The sequence below is a fragment of the Scatophagus argus genome, chromosome 9, assembly GCF_020382885.2.
Source record: "Scatophagus argus isolate fScaArg1 chromosome 9, fScaArg1.pri, whole genome shotgun sequence".
In the NCBI taxonomy this organism is placed as follows: Eukaryota; Metazoa; Chordata; class Actinopteri; family Scatophagidae; genus Scatophagus; species Scatophagus argus.
Window position 1 is genome coordinate 25,877,602 of NC_058501.1, and position 17,891 is coordinate 25,895,492.

Sequence of the window (17,891 nt, forward strand, 5' to 3'; positions counted from 1 at the left end):
CAGTGGGGGTTAGGTACCTTGCTCAAGGGTACCTCAGCCATGGACACCGGGACGGGGAATCGAACCAGCGATCCACCGGTTATTACCGGTATTACTGCTAGTTTCTGTCTTCACATACTGCAGTACTCAGATTTTTAGCTTCAGTAAAAATATTAATACCAGCAGCTAGAAAAAGTGAGAGTCATACTTTTGAAAATGTAAAGCTCCAGAGGTATAAGCATCAACATATACTGTACTTAAAGGTGCCGTCATGATGTTTTTTAGTGTATAATCACCTGAAGCTAAGGACTGTCATCATTACCTTAGAATGAGCCTTTTGTATAGAAGGAGCAGGTCGCCTGGCGGGTCCGCCATGTTGTGCCACCATGTTTCTGCAGTGGCCTAGAACAGACAGAACAAACACAACACGTCGTTCACGAGGAGTGTTCAGTTGGTTGCAACCTGCAACTTCACCACTAGATGTCACTAAATCCTCCAAATTCAAAGTAGTGAAGGTAAAAGCAGAATTTTTATGCAGAATAACCCTTTTTAGAATCATATACAGTATATAATATTACTGTACTGATGCACTGCAGCTGGTAAAGACAGAGTTCATTTTAATGACTCTAATAATAACTGTTGGGTACATTATTCTGACTGAGAGCAAAACAAGCAAAGTAATGTAAAAGTACCATAAAACTGTACTTAAATACTGTACTTGAGCAACTACTGCTGTGAAAATGTGAAGAAATAAAAAAAATATATCAGAAAAGTCAGAAGGATGCAGTGAATGAATGTTTATGACGTAAACTTAATGTGGACAACGTGGACATTTTGTGTTGCGTGTTTGAAACGAACCAGGATCAGATTTAAATGTGAACGGGTTCCTCTGCTCCTGCAGCGGTCGGTGTTGTTGTGTGTTTTTGGGTGTGTTGTGCCTTTAGGAAACATCTGCAGATCAGCCTCCATCTCTCAGCCTGACCCAGTTTAGTGATCTCTGCTCTGAGTGAAACTGACTCCAGATCAGGTTAGCCTGTAAACATCTGCCAACATCCAGATCACTGTGAACTGGATTACACTGATATGAGTTGTGAGCCACAGACCCAACCCCCCCATCACACACACACACACACACACACTGGTGTTTCCATCACTTCTGGGGACATTACATAGACTTCCATTCATTTCCTGGAGGTTTAACCACCACATCACCATAACAATAAACATTACTCACCTGAACCTAATCCTAACCTTAACCTAACCTTAAAGCAGCTCTTCACCCGAATGACTTACGTTGTGTGGACTTTGGTCCACACGACTAAAAAGTCATGTGACGGTGGAAACAGATTTTTGTCCGCACAAACTACAGGGATATGCGTCCACACACACACACACACACACACACACACACACACACACACACACACACACACACACACAGTGTGTGCTCAGTTACGGTCTGATACTCAAACTTGAGTAAGGATAGTCAAGAAGTACTTCAGTAAAAGTACTAATGCCACACTGTGAAACTACAAGTCAAAGCCCTGAATTCAAACAGTACGCAACTGAAAGTATTATCAGTAACATATACTTAAAGACTCTACAGTAAAAATACTTTTACTGCTGGTGCTGAGAATTTTTAATGCTAATACTTTTGTGTTTTTACTTAAAAGCACTTTGACAGAGTGAGTGCTGCCGCCCAACAGAAGAAACGACATGAGACACCAGCATGTCAGTCAGGCCGCTCTGAGTCTGTGGGGGGCGCTGTGGGGCTGCCGAGGAGCCGCTGAGCCAGCGGGGAGTCCCGAGGAGGAGGAGGAGGGGAAACTGGACACCGACTCACAGCGCGGCTGCTGTCCAGTCAGAGCGCAGCGGAGCCCGGCGCCAGCAGCACAGAGCAGCGGGGCGACGAGCAGAGTCACACCGCGGACTAACAGCTGAGGAGCGGCGGAGCTGAGGCGGAGGCTCCGCTCCCCCCTGACCGGACTTTAACTGGTTTTAACTCGCCTCGGTCTTCCTCTCCCGCCGGTCTGCCGCTCACTGTGGACAAATAACGGAGTTACCGTGCAAGAGGGGGAGTCCCGGTATTCGTCCGCCGCCGGCAGCCTGACAGCCACCAGCATGAAGAAGAACAACTCCGGGAAACGCGTGAGTGTTAACGGAACCGACAGCGGCGGCTGGCGGCTCGTCAAGGCCCGGTTTGTGCCGTTAAACAAGAGCCCGAGAACAAAAGCCTCCAGGATTAGTTTTAAGCCTTTATTTTGAAGGAAATAACAGCCGCTAGCTGGCTTAACATTCGACTTCCGGTTTTCAGAATAAGGGCGTGATTGTTGTAAATGTAAAAACAGTTTTGTAGATGGAAAAGATGAAATCAAAAAGACGACAGATCAATAACTTCGAGGAACGGTTAATAAGTCCATCACTTCCGGTTTGACTCTTAACAGGAGACCACACACCGGCTATTTGTGCGGGTTCCGTATTAATATTTGGAGGTGAGGATTCGTCGGTTTCTCTGGTGTTTTCTCTGTGCAGTCACAGAGCTTTAAATGTGCTTTATTTGAGACAAACGTCCATCCATCCATCCATCTTCTACACCGCTCTTCCGTCAGGGTCGCGGGGAGCTGCAGCCTGTCCCAGCTGACTACGGCGAGAGGCGGGGTTCACCCTGGACTGGTCGCCGGTCTTGAGATAAATGTGAAATTTAAAATAAAGAAAATTACATCATTACATTTACGACACAAAGATGAAACTAACATCTAAAAAACTGAATTTAATAAAACTTATAATTAATTAATGAATATCATATTGAAGTATTCACAGCAGTATTAGCCTGTGTACACGAATGCTAAATATAGCAGTAATAATATTTTTGGGGTACACTTTAAAGATCCCAGCAACTGGCAGAAAATGCAAACCGTAAGAATAAACCATTCAGTATTTCATATTTAACAAATAAAAACTAAATGAATCAAGTCCTGAGGTCACAGTCTGACACACTACTGCTACTACTACTACTACTACTACTGCTGCTACTACTACTACTACTACTACTACTACTACTACTACTACTACTACTACTACTGCTACTACTACTACTACTACTGCTGCTACTACTACTACTACTACTACTGCTGCTACTACTACTACTGCTACTGCTACTCCTCACAATACTGCTGATCACGGAGTGCAGTGTGCAGCTCAGTGGTGTTTGGCTCAGTTCATCTCAGGCCTTCCTGCATCCAGCTGTGCTCACGTGTTTAAGTGAATCAAACTGGCTTTGAGTTTAAACACATCACTCATGAATCAGTCAGTTCATAACCTGATCTGCAGCGTCCTGGCGATGTACGGCCGGGCAGTATCTGTGCAGTATTTGTATGTATGAGGAGCGGCTGCATGAACGCGTGTTTGGGAGCCGCCGAGGCTGCAGGAATGTGACCGAATCTGAATGACAAAAGCCTGCGTCGTCCCAGTGTGAATGAGGAGCCACGGCCTTTCATTCCTCGTCCTCGTGGCTCTCACAGCAGGAGCGTCGACGTGAACGTGGTGTCCGATCAGACTCGGCCCACCTGAACCAGGTCTGCTGATTCTTAGCGCTTATGTGTAAATGAATCGCATGTGGCACATGTTAGATCACACAGAAACATGTCTGAAAATGGAAGGATTTTGGTCCAGTATCACAATCTGAAAGATGAGAACGATTCCATTCATCACAATCTGGATTCTGTCCAGAGCTTTCAGAATCTGCGTCAAATCTATAAATTAAAGGAGGGAAACTCTGAAACCTTCGTGTATGCAAATACGATTTTACGTGTTTTCACTGAACGCAAGATGGGAGAAGATCAGCAGCTTTTTAGGAGAAAAGTGAAAACTAAAGTGTCAGAAGAAGAAGCTCAACAGTCTGAAATGAGACGCTGCTCCTCTGACAGCTTCCTGTTTCCTGTCTGTGCTCAGGGCCTGCAGGACTCGGTGCCGCAGCACGTTCAGCCCGATAAGGTCGGCTGGATCCGGAAGTTCTGTGGGAAAGGAATCTTCAGAGAGATCTGGAAGAACCGGTTCGTGGTTCTGAGGGGAGATCAGCTGTTCATCTGTGAGAAAGAGGTGAGTCAGAGGGGGTGGGGCCTACAGGTGACTGACACCTGCCACTCTGCCGACTGACTGATCGGAGATTCATCACCGATCAGCAGCACAGAAGGATGCCTGACTTTAACAGCACCTGTCGGCAGGTGCGTTTCTGTGATGTCATCACAAATTTAAAGGGCCGGTGCTTTTTCACACTAATCTGACACGGCGGGGAACACCTGAACTGATGACGGTTAGTCAGTTGGTCATGTGGTTCTGGTTTGAGTTTCTTCAGATGTTTTCCTCTCATTCTAAACCAGATGTCTGCGTTGGACTGAAGGAGTCAATTCATTTAAGAAACAATCAATCAATAACAAGAATAAGTGTTAGTAGCGGCATCAGTACCTCAAAGTATTTGTGAGTACTCTGTGCAGTAATGCTTGTGTTGTCAGTGTCCAGTTGTTGTCTGCATTCTGGATGGAAACAGAAAGTTCCTCCTCAACTTTCTGCTGGAGTCGAGTTTCAGTGTGAGCTGCGGACCTCTGGTTCTCGCTCAGCTCCGGTTTCACTGCTGCACCACACGCAGGGCAGAACGTCCTCATAGAACCTTAACTTTCTTCACCACACACAGAACATGATGTTCAGAAATGATATCCTGTTAAGGGTCCTGTCAATCATGCGGCTTGAACTTCATGCTGGGATCACCGGTTTTACTTATTCATCGGCTGAACGTGTGAGTTTGAGACAGAATGTTGTGTTTTCTTCACTTGGTTTCATTTGATTTGCCAAGTGTTCACCTGATTTATCGTTCCTGTGGAGATTCTTCTTATTAGGAACTGAGTTTTCTTATTTAGAATTGAATTTTCTTAAAATTCTTCTTTTCTCTGTCAGGTCGATTGAATTAATATTTAGTTGTTTTCATGTCCATTTCATTTCTTTTTTGATGAACTTGTTTTTCCTCTTAGTACTTTCTGTTTTTGACTGTGATAATTTTTGACTCGTATTTGCAGAAGTGGGTTCACGTCATCAGTCAGCAGGCTGTTTGAGTCTTTGTGGTGCATTCATGTTCCACTCTGTAACGAGGACATATGAGTTATCTGCATCCGCATCATCTGATCTGCAGGAAAACAAAGAGTTCAGAGCTTTTTATGGACGTTTCTCAGTTCCTCTCTCTGAGTGTCGTCTCACCAATCAGGCGTCAGCTGTCACATGATTCACTGAAGCTCCGTGAAAAGTGTCTCACGACCAAATTAGGTTGTCTTCTTCCTCCCGTGTCATCTGTGTGGGCTGAGGTTCAGACTCTGTTCTGCTTCTGTGGTGGAACTTTGCCTCATGTGAAGCTCCTCCTGTCAGCAGCTCGATTTCCTGTCCAACCAGGAATAGAAACCCTGTGTGACACCAGAGAAACCACACACACACACACACACACACATCTGCTTTAGATTTAACACAATAAAACTTCCTCTGAGGGCCCATAGTTTGTTTTCATGTAATTATTGATTATTGATCATCTACTTTATGATTCCATTCCATTCAGCTTATAGAAAGTGAAAACAGTGAGAGTCTGAGGTGACGCCTGCGATCCTAAAGTTTACTGTGATGTGAAACAGACAAACAGAAAATATTCATGAATAAGAAGCTGTTTTTCTTTAATACATGAACTGCCTTGGACTAACTGGCTATAAAACAGTATCTCTCTCTCTCTATACGTATATATATATAGATATATATATAGATATATATATATGTGTGTGTGTGTGTGTGTGTGTATTGTGAGTCAACCAGTACATTTGACTTTGACTTAAAAACTGAACAGAATCAAACTATACATAAGCTGACATTTGTGATTCTGTAGAAACACGTCAGGGTTTGAGACATACTGAGGGTTAAAACCAATGTCTGAATGCTGTGTGTGTGTGTGTGTGTGTGTGTGTGTGTGTGAGGTCAGGCCTCCCTTCAGGCTGTATTATGTCTTCAAGCTGATGTCACTCTGCCTGCATCATCAGTCAGATGATCAATAATCAATATCCGGTGAGCTGCTTACATAATGAATTGCAGTCACTGACGTCTGACCAGTTTACACAGAGAGAAACCCAACCAAACAGCAGCTTCATATTTTAAATCACACCTGTTTCAGTCATTTTCAAACAAAATTCAAAATATTTGTTGCATTGAGCTTCTTCTATGTGCCCATTTCCTGTTTCATGTCACAGTAAAGGGAACCTCTTTGGTTTTCTGAAGACACTGAAGCTGCTCTCTGTGCCTCTTATCAACAATAACTCGGTACAGCGGCTCCACCTCCCAATCACTACGGCACAGACTTTGGCTCCAAATGACATCACCAAGACATTTGGCTTCACTTGTGTACAGTGGGAGGAAGTGGACATGAGTCCTTCATGACATAAACGGCTGTTCATTTTCATTCTGCCGACTACATTTTGTTTTAAGCATGATTTTTTTTTACATGCCAAACTTAGCATCCCAGTTAATATAACATTTAAATTGGATTACAGATGCACTCTGCTAACAAAGCTGGCTAGTGCTAGCTTTAGCTGACATCTCCTGCTATCTCCTCTCCAGCTGCATCCTGTTGTCCAAATATGGTCACTTCTGACTCTAAAAAAAAAAGGCGACAGCCAAAATGCCAAACTCAAGACTTCAAAATGACAATTCACAAATTCACAAACCAATGGGTGACAGCAGCAGCTGTATGTCTGTGTAGCGAACTCCTGCTAGCAGTCATCTGCTACACACTCACCAGTTAGCTAAACAGGTAGCAACACACACAGTGAGAAAAGACCAAGAGGTGATACATGCATTAGCAACCAGCTACCAACAACCTGGAACACATAAGGTTTTAGCTTGTTCTGTAACACACACACACACACACACACACACACACACACACACACACACACACAGGGTGTGGCCTCTCTCCCAGGAAGTATCAGTTTAAAGTTGGTTAATAATGGATGGCGTTTCCCTGGATATTAATGAACTGAAGTTAACCTGCAGATACCACAGAGCCATGCTAACACCTGCCGCGTGTGTGTGTGTGTGTGTGTGTGTGTGTGTGTAACAGCAACTCCTTCCTGTTTGAGTTGAATGTGTTTGCATTCACCACACAGAAAGCTCTGGTTTCTTAAAAGCAGTCGTAATGCAACAGTAATATCCAATCAGGAGAGAATAAATGAGGCACAAGGTGTGAGACCGTGTGCAGGTTACACACCTGACACAACACAAACTACAAACCTCATGAAACCAAAACGTGCAGTTTAACACCAGCTCCGCCTGAAAGTGGAGAAAGGAGGATGATTTCGGGTTTTGTGACGGCACTTGATGAATCTGAGCAGACATTTCACAGTGAATCTAGAGCTGAATAAAGGTCATGAATTGAATATTACAACGAAGCTGTCATTGGCTGTTGAACTCTCAGTCTTTTTCACTCTGCGTTACTGTTAAAATGCTGACATCAGGTACGAAAGGCTGAAATTAAAGTTGAAATGCCTGACCTGGACGAGACTGACTCGTGTCTGCCCAGCGTCCGTCACACATCTGAAAGCCAGTTGCTGTGTAACCTTTGAACCCTGCGATGTCCAGTGAGCCAGCTGCCAGCCGGAGCTGAATCCGTCCACGTTCCTCTGTCTTTCAGAGGGATGTAAATGCAAAATATTAATCATAGCAGAGTGTTTTTATGTACTCGGTCACTCAGTTGAAGAGTCAGGACTTCAGTTTCTTACCCTTCTTTTAATTGCTGAGCCCGAACGAGGACTTGTTAGCTGTTAGGATCGCAGCTGACACGGCTGACCTTCAGCCTGGACTTGGTGGTCATCGATGGATGAAGCATTTGGATTACTGACTTCAGGACGAGGAACAACCGGCTTTGCTTCGGTCTCATTTCTGTGTTTAGAGATGTTTTTGACATAAACTCTGAACTACAACATATTAATATCAGTGTCTTGGTCACTTAGCATTCTTTTTTCACTCAAAACAAGACTCAGATCATTTTACTTTGTCAGAGTACTCAGTAGTATTTCATTTTCTACCTGTTTACTCTGTCATTGTGTACACCAGAACCTGCCTGAGAATCATCACATTTCTCAGTTTTTCAGTATCACAGTGATGGTCATCTTAAAATCCTAACATTAGCTGCTAACCCTGCATTCGATTTGTACTCGTGAGTCGTGACTCCGGACTCGCAGTGACATCACATCCGTTAAAAGCCGAGTTGGATGCGTTTTATTTGCCGCAACACAAGACAGTTGGTTTGTACCGTCACTCGGCCATCGTTGCTATAGCAACATGGAGCAGCAGCAGCTGACGTGGTAGCACAGCTGTGTGTCCGCAGGCAGCAGTGAGACAGTGTTGTGTTTAAGACTTACTGAACCGCACACAAAAACACACTAAAGACACGCAAAACCACAGCTTTTATTCACAGTCGACGCTCTGGCGGCCATGTTGGTTTGTGAACTCAACCGAGTTGGAATGCCGTTCGATTTGTCACTTCCAGCTTCGGAAGTTGCAAACAACTCGGAAAATGGCTTATAAGTACAAATCAAATGCAGCATAACAGCAGCTGCTAGCAGGAGCTGCTAGCAGGAGCTGCTAGCAGTTAATTCAGCACACTTTGAAGGAGACTGTTTGACTCAATGTAAGCAAATAGAGAAACAGGGTTAAAATTTAACATTGCTTCCTGTTTATATCCCCAAAAACATAATGGGAACTGCAGTTCCATCCAATAAAAGTAAGATGTGACAAAATCCATCAATAATGACTTTTTCATGTTGTACTACTAATATATTTTAATGTCTCAAAGCACCGTGTGGTAAAGCTGACTGTGTCTTGTTGTATCTTGCTTAAGGTTGTGTTTTGTTTAATTCTGTTGAAGAAAGTTTCCATGCCTGTAAACGAGTCTTTTTCTGCTGGATTTGACTGCATTTGCATTTTGTTTTGGTAGTTAAAAAGAAAGCCTGCAGCAGGAGAGAGGGACTTCATGTTAAAGCAGTTGAAGACTCTTTTTTGGAGCTGGAGTTAGGAGGTGTTAGCTTAGCTTAACATAGGCTGGCTCTGTCCAAAGTTCAGTGCTCAAAAGACACAACAAGCACCTCTGGTTGGCTGTATCCCTTTTAATTTTGATAAACAACTAGAAAGAGCTCAGACCCTTTAACCTGTGGTATTGGACCTGTCTTACGGCACGGTGGTGCAGTGGTTAGCACTGTCGCCTCATAGCAAGAGGGTTCCAGGTTTGAATCCCGGTCTGGGCCCTTCTATGTGGAGTTTGCATGTTCTCCCTGTGCCTGCGTGGGTTTTCTCCGGGTTCTCCGGCTTCCTCCCACAATACCAAAAACATGCACATCAGGTGGCTGCTCTACACTGCCCCCTAGGTGTGAGTGTGAGAGTGTGTGGTTGTCTGTCTTTGTGTGTTGGCCCTGTGATTGACTGGCGACCAGTCCAGGGTGAACCCCGCCTCTCGCCCGTAGTCAGCTGGGATAGGCTCCAGCTCCCCCGTGACCCTGACGGATAAGCGGTATAGAAAATGGATGGATGGATTTGACCTGTCTTACCTGTGTTACCTGAGTTATCTGTGAGACCTGTGTGCCCTGCAGGTGAAGGAGCTGGGACGAGCTGATGAAGTGTTGGACCTTTCAGACTATGAGCGCTGTGAGGAGATCAGGAAGAATAAGAGTCGCAGCAAAAAGAACCACAGCAAGTTCAGACTGCAGCGCTGCAGCACGCCGGGGAACACGGTACACCTGTCTGTCTGTACACCTGAGCATATTTCTGAATGGACAGTTATAACTGCCCTCTTGTCTCATATTTGTCTTGTGGTAGCTCTCTGCCTATTACATTTACAACATTTCAAATCGCAATTGATAAAACCATTTAAAACTTATTTTTCCAAAACAAACGACTTAAATCAAACTAAAATCAACCAAAACCTTTCATCCACGTGTGTGAATGTGAGTCCACTGGTTGATGGAGACAAACAGCAGGTGGCGCTAACTCTCCAGTCATTGAACCACAGCAGAAGAAGAGGCCAAACAATGAAGAACACAGTGGAAATCAGATGTTTCTGTGTTATGTCTGAATGTGAGGAAGGTTACAGCCTGCTCATTGCTCCACAAACAGCTAATGTTTTTGGCTTCAGGTCACATGATATATGCACGCCATTTATTGTTTTTGAGTTGTTTTTATACACTTTTACAGCTCAAACAGGAAACACTCTAAACACGCAATTAAATCAGTGTGTTTATCTGATTTATTTATGAAATGTGAATAAAAACTCAGCCCACAGCTGACTGACTGTAAACAGGTGGAGCTTCTGCTTAATACCACTTTCCTCGACAGCAACACACACACATTCAGCACATATCTGTAGGCCACCCCACAAATACCCAGAATGCCTTGGGGAGGGGATCAGGTGTCCTGCAGACAGGTGGTAGCTTGTATTACACACACACACACTTAGCCATCTGGTGATGTGTCTCCCACTGAGGCTTCAGTGAACAGCAAAGTGTGTGTGTGTGTGTGTGTGTTTATGGTATGTCCTAAAATGTGTCGTCAGCAATTTCACTCCATTTTGTTCAGTCTGTTTTCTTTCTGACGTGAAAAAGACCTGAATCAGACTCAAAATCAGAATCTCCTTCAGAGCTTCCCCAAAACTGTACAGTCTAATGGGAACCACAATAATACCAGAATTAATAATAAACCAGTTAAGACCAAGTTAAAAGTCACTAATAGCTGACAAACTAGAACAAGCTAGCAAAGACTCAATCTAAAAACTAGCCAAAACATGACAAGCTAACCACAAAGAAAAATCCAAGTTGATGACAAACTTAAAGAGGCAAACTGCACTGTTACAATGACAAGAGAATGATCAAATGTTTTTCTTCTGACAGACATGAAACTTCAAATATTTCTTCAATAACATATACTATATGGTCAAACTCCAACAGAATGCTAACTGACCTAAAAACAAGTTATACTAACTAACTACAAAGAACGAATATAATAACAGATTAAAACAAGGGCAAGATTAAAAAACAAGCTAACAAGAAAAGCAAGTAAATGCTGAAACACAATCAGTCAATCAGGTCAAATCGAGCCAACGGTTGAAGACATGCTAAAAAAACCCTGACTTCTAAAAACAATATAATAACAAAATAATCAAGCTCACCACAAGCTGGAACATTGCTAATGACAAAGACACAATCAAACGTTGAGTTCACATCAAACAACACATTCAACTGATAGAAGATCAATAAGAGAGAAGATCAGAAAGAAAATCCATTCTGTTAGTAGCAACACATAACACAACAGTACACCAGGAATTAGACAGACACCAACACCACATGTGAACGAGAGTTTTTGTGTGTTGCAGGTCCCTAACCTGGTTTTCCTGGCTGTCAGTCCAGAGGACAAAGAGTCCTGGATCAACGTCCTGAATGCTGCCATCACGCGAGCTAAAAACAGAATCCTGGATGAGGTTCGCAGATAAACTCTTCTTATATTCAAGCTATTTACAGGCTTTTAAAAAGTCTTAGAATGTTTTAAAGTCATTTTGATTGATACTGGCCTTTAAAACTCATGAAGCACTCTCACATTTAAATTTGAAGTCCTAAAGTGTCCTAATTGCCTTTTTATTTCACTCCATTTATCCAACCTTTAATTTCTCTTTGTCAAAATGGGTGAGTTCTGTTTGAAAAATCACATGAAGCTTTAAACATACCACTGAACCCAGTACTGTCTCTTTACATTATACTTCATACATTTACCTGGTGGCAGAATGTAGATAAAGCATCAGTTCATTCATAAAACCTGCCTCTGCACAGAACCACATACAGTAAATACGACATGCTTTCATTCTTACCTGCAGTGCTTGAATTAAAAAAAGGTGATGTGTTACATTTGGTGAAAACCTGAAAATGCTGCTTTTCCTTCTGCTTTGGAGCTTACGATGCAGTACGTTTCAGGACTACAGTTCCCATGATTCTGAGGTTTTGGAGGGTGTAAACGGTAGAGGCTTGCTGGGGAGTTGCTGTGAGCTTTGTGTATTTGTTTACAGTTGATCAAATAATGTGTGCTGAACTAGCTGTCTGCACGCGTAGACCACATCACTGGATTTCGGTGGCAATGAAGACATCTGGTTTTAGAAGACAAAAGCAGCTGGTTACTGTTCGGTCAACAACCTTCATCTTTTCCACCAGTCAATACTCTGATCGATACTCTGATCAATACTCTTTCTCCCATATGTGTTCCAGGCTGACAGCCTCTCATGAACCAGAGCCACATTCATGTCATATTGATGATGTGGTGTTTTTCATCCAGGAAGTCCTGGAAAAGTCTTGATATGAATTCTGAAATTATCAGAATTCCTTTATTTATTTAAATAAAGGAACCTTTATTTATTAATTTAATGTTGTCTGACTCCAATGTATGTTTGTGGTAAAACATTACATTTATTTTTAGAATTATTCATAAGTTGACTGAGACTCTGCTGGTGGGTTTGTGTGTGTACAGATCACTAAAACATCTCTGAAGTAACTACAGACCAACGGGCAGAAGCACAATATTTAAACCTGCTGTACAGAACTTCTGTCTCCCCCTGATGGCAGTTAGAGGAATTGCACAAACTCCATCGACATGTTTGTGTAATTACTCACAGGCTGCACCACACTTCCCCTTCTGCTCTGGAAAACCAGCCTTAACTAAAACATTTGGCTACTGGTGTGGCAGCGGGAATTCACAGACAACAGATTTCATAACTCTGTTAGAGTGCAAAACACAGAGAGATTCGTCTGACGGGCTTTGTAGAGGAGGAGGGAGTCTTTACGTCACTGCTGCTTCCCCACTCTTCTACTCTTTGTAAATAAAGATTATCTCATTATCAGTGTTTTCTGGAAAGAGACAGAAGATGAAGTGACTGGAGTCGGCACCATTTGAAGTCTGCTGAATTAGCCGTTAGCAGCCCCTGTTTGCAGTGTTTTCGTGGATGTGCAGGCAGATACAGCATAGTGTGTGTGATCTTACCTGTCGTTGTGGTTCATGTTTCCAGGTGACAGTAGAAGACTCTCAGCTGTCTCACCCGACTCGAGATCGCGCGAAGATTCCTCATAACCGACGGCTGCCGACCAGAGGTCACCTGCTGGCTGTGGTCAGTCTGACCGTCCTTCATCACCACTTTACTCCCCTCTCGCAAAATGTCCAAGTTTAATTTGAGATCTTTGCAAAGGCATTTTGCTGATACAAGAAAAATACAATTTACCAGTTATTTAAACGTACAAAATGACCAGTTAGGATAACTGATCTACAAAGGTTGCAGGATGTCTTACAAATTAACAGCTTTAACATTTAAATAATTTTTGTCTGCAACCACGCTTTTACAACTGATAAATTGTAATGCCACTGCGAGACATTTAACTGTTAATATTCTGAATTCAGGTTCAAAGTATTAGTAACTCAAACTGAAAATAATCTTAACCCAAGGTTCACTTACTTGCTTGTCGGGTAGTTCTGGACTGAATGATCCTCATCAGATGGGATTTGTCCTACTAGTCCGTTTATACCAACCTGGATGTGAAGTTAGAGTTGCTCCAAATGATGGAAACTTTGAACATGATGAAGCTTGTGTGATATAGGCAAAAGCTACAGAGCAAGCGAGTAAGCAGACCTTGAGTTGGACCATTTATGGGGCAAAAATTACATTCAGATAGTTTCAGAAATCAGTCCGTTTTACTGCTCAGACATCTGAGTTTTTTGTTAGTTGTATCAGTGGACTGACTGGCCTCCTCTTTTGAGTCCAGGCCTCCACCTCCTCTTCAGACGGGATGCTGACTCTGGATCTGATCCAGGAAGAGGACATTCCATCTCCGCAGGGAGCTGAGGGCTGTGACACCTTCAAAGTCAACTTGGACAAAACCCTGAGCCACGTCAGCCCGGACTGTCCCAGGTCCAAAACTGACAGTGCTCTCTCTGCCAGGACCAGTGAGGCCTCTGGGAAATCCCAGAGTCTTCCACGTGAGGTGGCAGTGGTATGGGAGAAGACGGGCCCTGCCCGAACCCCCCAGCCTGGAAAACGTCTAATGCCGGCAGAGAAAAACCGCTGTGCCTCCATGGACGAGATCCTGACGCACTCAGAGACTAAAGCTGCTAAGGACAAGACGGCGATGCCCCATTCACCGACTTCCAGGCTCACCAACAGCGCTGCGCCTGTCAGCCAGCTGCAGCAACTGATAAGCCAGAAGCTGGAGAAGACAGAGCAGCTGCTGACAGAGGTGAGGGGGGAGGCTGAGAGGGATGCCAGGGAGCGGGGGAAGACCAAGGGGAAGGAGTCAACTGAAGGAACACGGGCTGAAGCTGAGAAGCTTCTGAAGGAGGCAGCAGTGGCTTGGAATCAGGCCCGGGAGGTGCTGGAGGAGGTGAAGGAGCTGAGGGCATTGTACCAACAATTGGATTACTCCTCCCCTTTCACCCCCTCTAACAGCACCACACTAAATGCAGACGGCAAGAGCCCGATGTGAACCACGTGGTACTGAATCGTTTTGGTACCCTGGTTCAGATGGGTCCAGCACAAGCAAAGTCACAAAGGTGGATGCGGCATCTGCTTCGGCTTGTTGGATTCCAGAGAAGGCTGCTGAGAACTGGATGAACCCCTTTTAAATTATTTGGAAAAATTCAGGTTTAGGTTTCCAGCTGTGGGGAGGAAGCAGGACCATCCTGCTGACTGATACAGCTCAGTGCTGGTGCACAAAGCGTCTTCACAAAATATCTTCCTCCAAAATCAGTGTAGCATAAATGTACCTGAAGTCACAGCCTTGGAAGTCTCCTTTTTTTCTTTTTCTTTTACCAGGTTTTGAAAATTCAAGTGTCTTTTCAGCTGCAACAAATGCACTCACCTACAAAATTAGGGGATAAAGCATGAGGTACCTTTGAAGAAAACATCCCATCAAAGTGAATGAAAATGTGCCAAGGCGAGTGTTCAGAGATGAGGAAAAAGTGGGAAAAAGTGGGAAAAAGTGGGAACTTGATCTTGTCTGTCATTTCATGTGCATCACTTGGATCCTTTATATTTCGCTTTATGAATATTCATGTGACAACATGTGGGAGATGAGCCGTTACATCTTTACAGAAATCTAAAACTAGATTTACACAGCTGGGCACTGGACATGAACATGAGACCGTTGAAGGTACAAATGCAGGCTGAACATTGTGTGAAGGTGAACTGTAGTAACCCTGGTGATCCTCTGAATTTTCATGTAGCGCCATCATCAGGTCAACATTTTTATGTGTCCAATACTTCGGTCACAAGTCAAAATATTGGACTCAGCTTCAGTCGCACTTTGTGTCAGCTAATTAGCTAATGTTGGCATGCCAACATGCTCAACTAAGATGATGAACATGGTAACAGAAAGAATTATATGTTAGCATTGTCACTGTTAGCAAGTTAGTATGCTAGTGTTATCCCTTCAAAGCACCGCAGTGCTATCATGGCTGTAGAATCTGGTTTCCATTCTCAAGACAAGTTCTTCTGTCACTTTTTACAAGGAGGCTATTAAGGCCAGGTTGTGCCTGAGAAAACTAGTTTGTGTAGACATTCGTGATGTTGGCACTGAGACCTTAAAACCACTCATCTGGGTAATCCAGGCTCATACTATGCACGCCGTGTGAACCAGCAGCAGCAGCTTCCATTCTCCAGATTGTCTGCAGCCAGTTCACCTCAGGCTCTTCTTCAGAATGTGAATGTTTTCTGAGAAACACTGGAGGCTTTTAGAAGCGACGATGAACCAACAGCCTCCCGTCTCAGCTGAAATCTCAGGTAGAAATGTTTCACAAGAACTGGGCTGATTGTCTGTGAGAATCCAACCCCAAAAGCCTAAAAAACTGAAACACAGTTGACCCAGCAACACCAGATCTCAAGAGTGTTTGCTTGTTCTTCTCTACAGATCAGGAGCAGCTAACAGAGTTAACAGAGAAGGAAAAACTGAGGTAAAAACTGAAGAAGAGGTCAAAGTGGAACTATAATTAACAGAAGTATTAAAAACTTAAACAAAAATGAAGAGAAAACAAATCTGACTGCCTGTGCAGTTTTCAACACAAAGAGAAAGTTATGCTAACACTATAAAGTAAACTCATTTTAGCACATTCATTATGGACAAATGCATAGCTGCTCTTGGGAAGCTTTTTCAGTCACTCCCAGCACCCAAAGGTCACATTAATTAGCTGTCAATATGCAGCATATAGCTAGCTAAGATTATGCACTGAGCTAATGCTTAACTGTTTATGGCTGCAGCTAATGTTTATTTTCACTTAATTTTATATCAGTTTATCAGCCGAGTATTTTCCTAATGAAGTACCTAATGTTAGCTAGCTAATGTTAATGTAGCATCCCAGCTACAGTAAACCCTGCTGTATAGCTGCTAAGCAGTAGCTACTGACTCTTAAGAAAAGTCAGTGAACATGCACTGAGCTAACGTTATTTTTGCGATTACATTTTCACACGGTATCTCAGAATTTTAACTTTAAAGTCAAAATGAATACTCGCCAACACATAGTTTGTTTGAGCAGGAGCTGTTTTCTTCATCCATATTTGTCTTCCCAAAAGGTCCTGATTCTGTTGAGAGGAACAATCATGCAGCATTTTACACTCATCTAAAATAAAAAGAGACAAAGTTTGTGTAAGACTTTGTGTAAAACTGGATGAAATGAGCCAGGTAATACAACACACAAATGTGTGAGCGTGTCACGTCCAGGTATTACAACCCGCTTTACATGAAACCACGCCCACTTAGACCGCATTCCCATGGAAACCACAATCCACCAGCCATTTGTTTTACCTCATTGTCTTTCTGAATTATCAGTTGATTTACTGATTCCAGTAAATTGATTAAATAATTTCCATGGGAATGAGATGTTCAAAGCTTTCGTCATGCATACATTTAATCTAAAAAAGGCTGGAAAACCAATACCTTCACGCTGCTCAGCAGGTGACAAGGTGTTAACCCGACAGGAATGGAGCGTTTGCACTCAAATATGAGACTTGACCACATGTGCAGTTAAAAACAATCAATCAGAGTTTTACTGAGAAAAGTTTATTTTTTTAAACAAGATTCAAACTTTTGTACTTTTGTTAAATCTGCCTGGTTTCTGTTGTCATTGTGATGGAGCAATAAAATCCTGAAGGATATCCCGCCAAAGACAAGGTGAAGGTACGAAAAACCTCAACCTTAACCACAGATTCAACAACAGCACCCTGAAAGTTTAAATTTAAAACTTGTAATAAAGTCACACAAAGGAATATACAAACATTTTGGCCAGAAAATGATGTATGAAGTCTGTAAACTGAAGGAGGTTTCATAAGTATTTCTGTAAAGAGAAATAACATTCTTTTCATTGTGTTGTCTCTAATAAAGTAAATGTCCTCTTGGTTCTGCTATATTTTAAAAGTTAAAGTACCCCATGGAGCTGTTTTCATTTTATACATCACACAGCATAAAGGCCTTGAAAACCACCTGCTAGCTAGTAAACATGATGGTACACAATGCAGAACTCGAAATATTTAAAATTTTATAAGGAAGGACTGTTCAGCCTTAAGTTAGTGTGTTCAGTACAGAGCCTACAGTAGCTAAGCTAAGTGTTTGGATGCAGGTACCTTAGCGTAGCATAAAGAGTGGAAAGAGGAGAAACGGTTCTCCTGATCCTCTAAATATCACTGATTAACATGTTTTATTTTTCAGTGTAATGCAAATTAAAACGTAGAAAACAGTTTGGTGAAAATCACATCGAGGTTGTTTTGTTTGGACAGTCTTCGTGCTGAGCTAAGCTAAAGAGCTGCTGGTTGTAGCTTCACATTTAGC

General features: G+C 42.9%; 1 protein-coding gene and 2 long non-coding RNA genes across 6 annotated transcripts; 1 reads left to right on the forward strand and 2 right to left on the reverse strand.

The window, feature by feature from the left end:
- Positions 1 to 1,796: 1,796 nt before the first annotated feature.
- plekho1b (pleckstrin homology domain containing, family O member 1b) lies at positions 1,797 to 17,461 on the forward strand. Of its 2 annotated transcripts, XM_046400628.1 has the most exons (6): positions 1,797 to 2,127; positions 3,931 to 4,077; positions 9,645 to 9,785; positions 11,420 to 11,524; positions 13,094 to 13,192; positions 13,842 to 17,461. In XM_046400628.1, exons 1-6 carry the CDS (start codon positions 2,101 to 2,103, stop codon positions 14,556 to 14,558), a joined length of 1,236 nt encoding a protein of 411 aa, XP_046256584.1. In that variant the 5' UTR covers positions 1,797 to 2,100; the 3' UTR covers positions 14,559 to 17,461. The 2 variants fall into 2 exon arrangements, with proteins under 2 accessions (XP_046256584.1, XP_046256585.1); XM_046400629.1 differs by lacking the exon at positions 9,645 to 9,785.
- Positions 2,603 to 9,737, reverse strand: LOC124065342. Of its 3 annotated transcripts, none has more exons than XR_006844388.1 (4): positions 9,603 to 9,737; positions 7,779 to 7,938; positions 4,444 to 5,426; positions 2,603 to 2,661 (listed from the first exon to the last, which is right to left on the reverse strand). It is a non-coding gene; the product is annotated as an uncharacterized LOC124065342 (long non-coding RNA). The 3 variants fall into 3 exon arrangements; XR_006844389.1 differs by lacking the exon at positions 2,603 to 2,661 and adding an exon at positions 3,303 to 3,313 and having other exon boundaries at positions 4,542 to 5,426; XR_006844387.1 differs by lacking the exon at positions 2,603 to 2,661 and having other exon boundaries at positions 4,074 to 5,426.
- Positions 11,855 to 13,847, reverse strand: LOC124065343. The gene is made up of 3 exons (XR_006844390.1): positions 13,535 to 13,847; positions 13,069 to 13,278; positions 11,855 to 12,181 (listed from the first exon to the last, which is right to left on the reverse strand). It is a non-coding gene; the product is annotated as an uncharacterized LOC124065343 (long non-coding RNA).
- Positions 17,462 to 17,891: the final 430 nt, after the last annotated feature.

Bases quoted from the DNA above. Each gene is read 5' to 3' on its own strand.
- plekho1b (XM_046400628.1), top strand. From the start codon at position 2,101: ATGAAGAAGAACAACTCCGGGAAACGC. The intron at 2,128-3,930 runs GTGAGTGTTAAC...GTCTGTGCTCAG, and splicing joins AGAACAACTCCGGGAAACGC to GGCCTGCAGGACTCGGTGCC. The intron at 11,525-13,093 runs GTTCGCAGATAA...TCATGTTTCCAG, and splicing joins AAAACAGAATCCTGGATGAG to GTGACAGTAGAAGACTCTCA.